The sequence below is a fragment of the Saccostrea cucullata genome, unplaced genomic scaffold (genome assembly GCF_032062105.1).
Source record: "Saccostrea cucullata isolate Sc308-1 unplaced genomic scaffold, CSIRO_AGI_Scuc_v1 ctg281, whole genome shotgun sequence".
Taxonomy (NCBI): Eukaryota; Metazoa; Mollusca; class Bivalvia; order Ostreida; family Ostreidae; genus Saccostrea; species Saccostrea cuccullata.
The window spans coordinates 867,302-877,485 of NW_026926059.1; the positions used below are offsets into that span (position 1 = coordinate 867,302).

Genomic DNA, 10,184 nt, shown 5'->3' on the forward strand with positions numbered 1-10,184 from the left:
TAATTTGAAGGACAACTTATCTAAATGTGAAAAAGGCGTGAACATGTCTGAAAGTAAACAAAACGAAGACGAAAAGTCACAAAAAGCAGAATCTGAAGTTGACAAAGAGCTTGATGACCTACTAGAAAGTTTGTATTATATTTTTCAAGTCATTATTTGTTTCATTAGGGTGTCCTTTTTTTTCTGTTGTTGTTATTAAAGATTCACACTTCAAGGAAATTCGGGTTACATTTACGGTGTCTACTTGTCCTACTTTTATCCGTTTATCTATTGATAACAATAATAATATGTGATGTTTGAACACGTTGAAGCTATCCCTATAATTTAGTCCTATAAAGTAAACTTAGGATGGTAATTATAAATATTTTATTACCATAAAGTTAAACAAGAATACACAAATCTCCCTGAGCACCCAAACCAAATCTTTACTCTCAAAAACTAAGATGAATCATTGAGAAATTTATGGGAGTTTGTCTAGACTAATTATGATGGACACATTTTATCAAATATCATTTCAAATTATTTACCTTTTTATGTTTTGAATTTCTATGTCAAATCAGTTAATTTCAAAATATTTGGATACTGTTGTGATGCATTCTAAAGTATGTGTTTTGGTATAAAGCTCCCGACCATGGCAATGGGGGCAGGGGTGATCCACTCAGAAGAAAGTGTAAGGTGGGAATTATGTTATAATATTTATAGCTTCCATCATACCGTAGAAGTAAAACTTTTAGCAAGACACAAATTAAGCCATTTTTCTTTAAATATCAGTATTTAATAAGTGATGAGAAATTTAGCAATTCAATGATGCCTTGAAAGATAACAGTAACTTCAACTGTGGTAATCAATATTGTTACTGATTTAATTAATTCAAGCAATCTCAACACGGTCTCTAATAATGCCATTGAACTCTATCTAAAATTTCTGCTTAATAGGTATGATAATAATATAGACTGTATATATATCAGCTCGGATATCTCTGTTGCACTTGTGGCTGCCAGACTAGTAAAGCAGGGTCCTGGGTATGATTCCCTGTCCAGCCATGCCCATACATTTTTTCTCCTTTTCTGTTGATACACAATTTGGTACTGTTTACCATCCCTGGACTTGCACATGTAGCAGGTGAAACAGAAAGTCTTGCCAATGGTTTGAGGATAAAGACAATTGAGAGAGAAATGCCGTGGCTTGGGATTTGCAATTTGGTCTTGATAGCTCAGTTGATTAGAGTACCTGCTATTCTGAGTTTGATTCCTGGTCCTGTTATATATTTTTCTCTTGTCACATTTTTAAATTGGTTTCAACTGGTTGGATAATCATGCTAATGCAGTGACTCTGTTTTAAACAATTGCTGTTTTAGCTCCTATCATGATAAAGCTTACTCTTGTAGATTCATGCCTATTCTCTGCTTTAATGATATTCATGACAGACATCCTATTTATATTTTGTTGTAATTTCAGGTGCCCTTAAAGACTTTGATAAACCACAAGGGGCTGAGTCCTCACCACAGAAAAATGTCAAGGTAAGATTATCCAATGATTTTATGTTTAAAGAATTATTCACTTGATCATAAGTAATATTTTATTTAGATCAAGATACAGAGAATTCTTGAGGCAAATGCTTTTTTAGCTCACCTGAGTCGAAGGCTCAAGTGAGCTTTTCTGATCAAAATTTGTCCATTGTCTGTCGTCGTTGTAATCGTTGTTGTTTTTGTAGTCATTGTAGTCATTGTTGTTGTCGTCGTTAACTTTTCACATTTTCATCTTCTTCTCAAGAACCACTGGGCCAATTTCAACCAATCTTGCCACAAAGTATCCTTGGGTGAAGTGGATTCAAGTTTGTTCAAAAGGAGGGCCTCCCCCTTTTCCAAGGGGGAGATTATTATGAATTAGTGAAAAATTTATGTCATCTTTTAAAAATCTTCTTCTCAAGAACCACTGGGCAAGGAAAGATGAAACTCATGTGGTGTAGATTCAAGTTTGCTCAAATCATGACCTCTGGGGGTAGGATGGGGCCACAATGGGGTATCAAAGTTCAACATAGAAATACATAGGAAAAATCTATAAAAATCTTCTTCTCCTGAACCACTGGGCCAGGAAAGATGAAACTCATGTGAAATCGTCCTCAGGTAGCGAAGATTCAAGTTTGATCAAATCATGTCCCCCGGGGGTAGGGTGGGGCCACAATGGGGTATCTAAGTTCAACACAGGAATACGTAGGGAAAATCTTTAAAAATCTTTTTCTTCAGAACCACAGGGCCAGGAAAGATGAAACTCATGTGGAATCATCCTCAGGTAGTGAAGATTCAAATTTGTTCAAATCAGACCCCAAGCAGTAGGGTGGGGCCACAATGGGGTATCAAAGTTTAACATAGGAAAACATAGGGAAAATCTTTTAAAATATTAATCTTCTTCTCAAGATTCACTGAGCCATGAAATATGAAACTCATGCAGAAGCAACTTCTGAAAGGGAAGATTTAATTTTGTTCAAATCATGACCCCTTGGGCAAGGGTGTGACCACAATGGGTGATCAAGGTTTTACTTAGTAATTCCTTCACAAAGCCATCATGATATTGATCATCAATTTAAAAGCGTAAAAAAGGTAATGTAGATTTGAAATTCAGGAGAATAGAGGAGCCATAAAGTGGACAAATGAACAAAGGCTATATATCAATAAAATTTTTCATCTTATAAACAACAAAACCATAATGTGTCACCAAAGCATTCTAAGGAAGTGTAGATTTAAGTTTGTTTAAACATCCCCTCCCCAGAACCCAAATTTATAAAATAATATTTAAACTTTTCAATACTGAACTAATTTTAGCTTTTACCTAGCCAGTTGCTCAGGTGAGCAATGTGTCCCCTGGGCCTCTTGTTAAAATTTTTTATTTTCAATGAAATTCATCAAAATATAAAATGAATCTTGAGTAGTTTAAATATTTTCTGAAAGAAGGAGAAAGATACACATACTTTTTAGAAAAAAATCAACCCTTTGTAATTTTCTCATCAGCACGTGCCCCCAGGAGGAGAGAAGGAAGATCCAGTGTCCGAGATGTTTGCGGAGGAGTTTTCTGATGAAATGAATAAGCAGTTTCAGGAGACAATGAAAGGTCTGATGGGAAATGACCCACGACTCATGGAGCAGATGGAAAAACTGGCAGAGGCAGCAGGAAAGTCGGGTAATAGCTTGGTTTTGACCCAGTGTGAATTTGATTTCCTGTAGTTTGAATAAGTTTAAGACTTAGCAAACATGCTCTCTTTGTAGCTTTTTCTTTTCAACTACAGTTCAACTTTGGTATCCTGAACACAAATATCTTGAATACCATAGAACCTCTTGTACTATATGAATTTAAACCTCAATATCTCAAATCTTCAGATTTTGAAGTTTTCCCATGGTCCCATTGAGTTTGAGATGATTAGGTTTGACTGTATGAATTAGTTGGATAAGTTCACACTTATTTTAGGTGAATATGAATTTAGAATACATGTATTTAATTTCATTTTAGATGAGTCAGAAGGGTCCCAGGAGCACTTTGCAAAAACTCTGGCCAGCACGATAGAAAGTATGACCGAAAATCTAGACGGGGCACAGGTGACAAAGGATTCATATACACATATTTAACATATTTATTTTACTGAATAAAGGGGATATGAAATTGAATTAAAAAAAGTCATATTTTTGTTTTAAAAAATTGACAGAAGCATACTACAGATCTAAGTGTAAGACTGATAGAATTAATGTTTAACATGGAGACATGAGACTTATGATGATTTGGTTTAGACTGATATGATGATTGTTTAACAGGGTGACATGAGCGATGAGGATCTACTGAAAGCCTTCACCAGTATGGGGATGGAGGACGAAGGAGAGGGCTTCATGCCGATGATGCAGGGCATGATGAAGACACTGTTATCTAAAGAGGTCCTGTATCCCTCTCTAAAGGAACTCTCACAAAAGGTAGGGCATGATGAAGACACTGTTATCTAAGGAGGTCCTGTATCCCTCTGTAAAGGAACTGTCACAAAAGGTAGGACATGATGAAGTTCTCTGTTATCTAAGGAGGTCCTGTATCCCTCCCTAAAGGAACTCTCACAAAAGGTAGGATATGATAAAGACACTGTTATCTAAGGAGGTCCTGTATCCCTCTCTAAAGGAACTCTCACAAAAGGTAGGATATGATGAAGACACTGTTATTTAAGAAGTTCCTGTATCCCTCTCTAAAGGAACTGTCACAAAAGGTAGGACATGATGAAGTTCTCTGTTATCTAAGGAGGTCCTGTATCCCTCCCTAAAGGAACTCTCACAAAAGGTAGGGCATGATGAAGACACTGTTATCTAAGGAGGTCCTGTATCCCTCTCTAAAGGAACTCTCACAAAAGGTAGGGCATGATGAAGACACTGTTATCTAAGGAGGTCCTGTATCCCTCTCTAAAGGAACTCTCACAAAAGGTAGGACATGATGAAGACACTGTTATCTAAGGAGGTCCTGTATCCCTCTCTAAAGGAACTGTCACAAAAGGTAAGATATGATGAAGACACTGTTATCTAAGGAGGTCCTGTATCCCTCCCTAAAGGAACTCTCACAAAAGGTAGGATATGATAAAGACACTGTTATCTAAGGAGGTCCTGTATCCCTCTCTAAAGGAACTGTCACAAAAGGTAGGATATGATAAAGACACTGTTATCTAAGGAGGTCCTGTATCCCTCTATAAAGGAACTCTCACAAAAGGTAAGATATGATGAAGACACTGTTATCTAAGGAGGTCCTGTATCCCTCCCTAAAGGAACTCTCACAAAAGGTAGGATATGATAAAGACACTGTTATCTAAGGAGGTCCTGTATCCCTCTCTAAAGGAACTCTCACAAAAGGTAGGATATGATGAAGACACTGTTATTTAAGAAGTTCCTGTATCCCTCTCTAAAGGAACTGTCACAAAAGGTAGGACATGATGAAGTTCTCTGTTATCTAAGGAGGTCCTGTATCCCTCTCTAAAGGAACTGTCACAAAAGGTAGGACATGATGAAGACACTGTTATCTAAGGAGGTCCTGTATCCCTCTCTAAAGGAACTCTTACAAAAGGTAGGGTATGATGAAGACACTGTTATCTAAGGAGGTCCTGTATCCCTCCCTAAAGGAACTCTCACAAAAGGTAGGACATGATGAAGTTCTCTGTTATCTAAGGAGGTCCTGTATCCCTCCCTAAAGGAACTCTCACAAAAGGTAGGATATGATGAAGACACTATTATCTAAGGAGGACCTGTATCCCTCCCTAAAGGAACTCTCACAAAAGGTAGGATATGATGAAGACACTATTATCTAAGGAGGTCCTGTATCCCTCTGTAAAGGAACTGTCACAAAAGGTAGGACATGATGAAGTTCTCTGTTATCTAAGGAGGTCCTGTATCCCTCCCTAAAGGAACTCTCACAAAAGGTAGGACATGATGAAGTTCTCTGTTATCTAAGGAGGTCCTGTCCCTCCCTAAAGGAACTCTCACAAAAGGTAGGACATGATGAAGACACTTTTATCTAAGGAGGTCCTGTATCCCTCTCTAAAGGAACTCTCACAAAAGGTAGGGCATGATGAAGACACTTTTATCTAAGGAGGTCCTGTATCCCTCTCTAAAGGAACTCTCACAAAAGGTAGGACATGATGAAGACACTGTTATCTAAGGAGGTCCTGTATCCCTCTCTAAAGGAACTCTCACAAAAGGTAGGGTATGATGAAGACACTGTTATCTAAGGAGGTCCTGTATCCCTCTGTAAAGGAACTGTCACAAAAGGTAGGACATGATGAAGACACTGTTATCTAAGGAGGTCCTGTATCCCTCTCTAAAGGAACTCTCACAAAAGGTAGGGTATGATGAAGACACTGTTATCTAAGGAGGTCCTGTATCCCTCTCTAAAGGAACTGTCACAAAAGGTAGGGTATGATGAAGACACTGTTATCTAAGGAGGTCCTGTATCCCTCTCTAAAGGAACTCTCACAAAAGGTAGGACATGATGAAGTAACTCTGTTATCTAAGGAGGTCCTGTATCCCTCTCTAAAGGAACTGTCACAAAAGGTAGGACATGATGAAGACACTGTTATCTAAGGAGGTCTTGTATCCCTCTCTAAAGGAACTCTCATAAAGGTAGGACATGATGAAGACACTGTTATCTAAGGAGGTCCTGTATCCCTCTCTAAAGGAACTCTCACAAAAGGTAGGACATGATGAAGACACTGTTATCTAAGGAGGACCTGTATCCCTCTCTAAAGGAACTCTCACAAAAGGTAGGACATGATGAAGACACTGTTATCTAAGGAGGTCCTGTATCCCTCTCTAAAGGAACTCTCACAAAAGGTAGGATATGATGAAGACACTGTTATTTAAGAAGGTCCTGTATCCCTCCCTAAAGGAACTGTCACAAAAGGTAGGACATGATGAAGTTCTCTGTTATCTAAGGAGGTCCTGTATCCCTCTCTAAAGGAACTGTCACAAAAGGTAGGACATGATGAAGACACTGTTATCTAAGGAGGTCCTGTATCCCTCTCTAAAGGAACTCTAACAAAAGGTAGGGTATGATGAAGACACTGTTATCTAAGGAGGTCCTGTATCCCTCTCTAAAGGAACTCTTACAAAAGGTAGGACATGATGAAGACACTGTTATCTAAGGAGGTCCTGTATCCCTCCCTAAAGGAACTCTCACAAAAGGTAGGACATGATGAAGTCTCTGTTATTTAAAGAGGTCCTGTATCCCTCTCTAAAGGAACTGTCACAAAAGGTAGGACATGATGAAGTTCTCTGTTATCTAAGGAGGTCCTGTATCCCTCTCTAAAGGAACTGTCACAAAAGGTAGGACATGATGAAGTTCTCTGTTATCTAAGGAGGTCCTGTATCCCTCTCTAAAGGAACTGTCACAAAAGGTAGGACATGATGAAGACACTGTTATCTAAGGAGGTCCTGTATCCCTCTCTAAAGGAACTGTCACAAAAGGTAGGACATGATGAAGACACTGTTATCTAAGGAGGTCCTGTATCCCTCTCTAAAGGAACTGTCACAAAAGGTAGGACATGATGAAGACACTGTTATCTAAAGAGGTCCTGTATCCCTCTCTAAAGGAACTCTCACAAAAGGTAGGACATGATGAAGACACTGTTATCTAAGGAGGTCCTGTATCCCTCTCTAAAGGAACTCTCACAAAAGGTAGGACATGATGAAGACACTGTTATCTAAGGAGGTCCTGTATCCCTCTCTAAAGGAACTCTCACAAAAGGTAGGACATGATGAAGACACTGTTATTAAAGTAGGTCCTGTATCCCTCTCTAAAGGAACTCTCACAAAAGGTAGGGCATGATGAAGACACTGTTATCTATGGAGGTCTTGTATCCCTCTCTAAAGGAACTCTCACAAAAGGTAGGACATGATGAAGTCACTGTTATCTAAGGAGGTCCTGTATCCCTCTCTAAAGGAACTGTCACAAAAGGTAGGACATGATGTAGACACTTTTATCTAAAGAGGTCCTGTATCCCTCTCTAAAGGAACTCTCACAAAAGGTAGGACATGATGAAGACACTGTTATTAAAGAAGGTCCTGTATCCCTCTCTAAAGGAACTGTCACAAAAAGTAGGGCATGATGAAGACACTGTTATCTATGGAGGTCTTGTATCCCTCTCTAAAGGAACTCTCACAAAAGGTAGGGCATGATGAAGACACTGTTATCTAAGGAGGTCCTGTATCCCTCTCTAAAGGAACTCTCACAAAAGGTAGGATATGATGAAGACACTGTTATCTAAAGGTAAGACATGATGAAGACACTGTTATCTATGGAGGTCTTGTATCCCTCCCTAAAGGAACTCACACAAAAGGTAGGACATGATGAAGACGCTGTTATCTAAGGAGGTCCTGTATCCCTCTCTAAAGGAACTCTCACAAAAGGTAGGATATGATGAAGACACTGTTATTTAAGGAGGACCAGTATTGATACTTATTTAAGCTGTTTTTCTTCTTCATAAGATCCTAAATTTGGCATAAGGAATTATTAATACTGTAAACCAACTTTTATTCGCGTCGACTTTATTTCGCGATTTACCGAGAGTAAACTAATTCGCGACGATTAATTTTCGCGATCAAGCCGTTTTTGGAACTGTTTTTAATAGAAAAAGAGACTTTGAGGACCTGTTCGCGACGAGAAATATTCGCGATGACGAGGCTCTCGTGAACCTCGCGAAAATTTCTCGCACGCGAATAAAAGTTGGTTTACAGTAGTCATGAGGAGCTGGTGGCCTTTTTTCTTTTTGCTTTTTACTGTATTCTTAATATGAAATTTTAATTAATTTTCCCAGTATCCAAAATGGATTGATGAGAACAAAGACAAAGTGGAGACTCAGCAGATGATTAAATATCAGGAACACGACAGGATAGTGCGGGAAATCTGCGTAGAATTCGAGGCTGAGCACATGTCAGATACAGAAGATGTCAAAAAACTGCGATTTGAAAGGATTGTGGACTTAATGCAACAGGTCAGACAGAGTTGTTCTTCTTTGTTTTAAATTACAAATTTCCACTCCAGCAATTTTATCAAGATTATAATTTATGTTTTCAAACTGCACACCAGTTCAATATTATTTATTTCTATTTAGATGCAAAACATGGGACAGCCTCCAAAAGAAATTGTGGGGGACATGGTAGGTTTTACTACATATTGTCGAAAATCTGTCATGAAACTGACCGACTCTTTTTGTTAAAACTTCATATGCATTTATGCACACGTCATAGCTATTATCTAAAAAAATTTTTTTAAAAGATTTGTCGTGTAAGTGAAATAATGTGAGTAGATTTAGTGAAAAAAGGGGTAAGATAACATTAATAAGGAAAAATGTAGTAAAGCTGTATGAGGATAATTAATTGTTTGTATCTTTAAGTAATATTTATAGTAAGATTGTTGATGAAAAGTTTTTCAAATCACTACCTTTAGTTTTTGTGTGTCAGACAATTTGGTGTTTATTTGTAGGCACCAGGTTTAGAGTTTGATGAGAATGGAATGCCTAAAATGCCCAACGGATGTCCAATGATGTAACGGATGATTCCAAATGAAAGTACGATAATGTGAGGATGCCTGGAGAATGTCCCAATGATGTAACTGTGATAATGACAGTATACTATTGTTTAACCAGACTTTGTGATTTCCTGTAATTAATAGTGTCACTTTGTATGTGTTGGAGTGTGTTCGAGGTGATATTCCATGGAACTGTGTTTCCAAAAGGTGATCATTTTAGCTGAGTGCAATAAGTCTGAATGATGTCAGTATGAGAGTGAGAAAAATTATTTCACTTATAAAATGTTTTTAAAAATTATGTGGAACAAGAGTAAATTTTACTTGAGATAATACTTTTTTTGTTGATTTTTATTAGCTCTACTGGTCAGAGATCAGAAGAGCTTATGCGATAGTAAGGTGTCCGTCGTCCGTCTGTCTAGCTGTCTGTCCTGTCTGTAAACAATTTTTCAAAATGCTACTCCTCCAACAGTGTTAGTCTGATTTTAATATAACTTGGCACACAAGTAGACTACACTAAGATACATAAAATAGTGCATCGGTTTTTGATTTCAATGAATGGTGTTGCCATGGTTACTAAAAATAGAATTTTCTGTGAAATTCCTTTAAAATGCTACTCCTCCAACAGTTTTGATCTAATTTCAGTATAACTTGGCACACAAGTAGACTACACTAAGATACATAAAATAGTGCATCCGTTTTTGATTTCGATGAACGGTGTTGCCATGGTTACTAAAAATACATGTAGAATTTTCTGTGAAATTCCTTTAAAATGCTACTCCTTCTACAGTTTTAGTCTGATTTTAATATAACTTGACACACAAGTAGACTACACTAAGATACATAAAATTGTGCATCAGTTTTTGACTTCGATGAATGATGTTGCCATGGTTACTGAAAATAGAAATTCTGTGAAATTCTTTTAAAACGCTACTCCTTCTACAGTTTTGGACTGATTTCAATATTACTTGGCACACATGTAGACTACATGTAGACTACACTAAGATACTTAAAATAGTGACGTAGGAGTAGGTAGGGCAAGTTTGCCTTTACAACCCCTTGAGAACAGAAGGGCTACAGCTAGATCATTAAATATATAGACATCCAATGTGCTTAAGATTCATGTTTATTTATATATGGCCTCATTGATGA

The 10,184-nt window shown here is 37.7% G+C and overlaps 1 protein-coding gene across 3 annotated transcripts; it reads left to right on the forward strand.

The window, feature by feature from the left end:
- On the forward strand, positions 1 to 9,365 carry LOC134270509 (peroxisomal biogenesis factor 19-like). 3 transcript variants are annotated; one of them, XM_062752734.1, is made up of 9 exons: positions 1 to 128; positions 1,458 to 1,519; positions 3,008 to 3,176; positions 3,504 to 3,589; positions 3,803 to 3,919; positions 4,061 to 4,096; positions 8,323 to 8,499; positions 8,620 to 8,664; positions 8,991 to 9,365. In XM_062752734.1, exons 1-9 carry the CDS (start codon positions 44 to 46, stop codon positions 9,054 to 9,056), a joined length of 843 nt encoding a protein of 280 aa, XP_062608718.1. In that variant the 5' UTR covers positions 1 to 43; the 3' UTR covers positions 9,057 to 9,365. The 3 variants fall into 3 exon arrangements, with proteins under 3 accessions (XP_062608718.1, XP_062608717.1, XP_062608716.1); XM_062752733.1 differs by lacking the exon at positions 4,061 to 4,096 and adding an exon at positions 6,656 to 6,691; XM_062752732.1 differs by lacking the exon at positions 4,061 to 4,096 and having other exon boundaries at positions 3,803 to 3,955.
- The last annotated feature ends 819 nt before the right edge of the window (positions 9,366 to 10,184 follow it).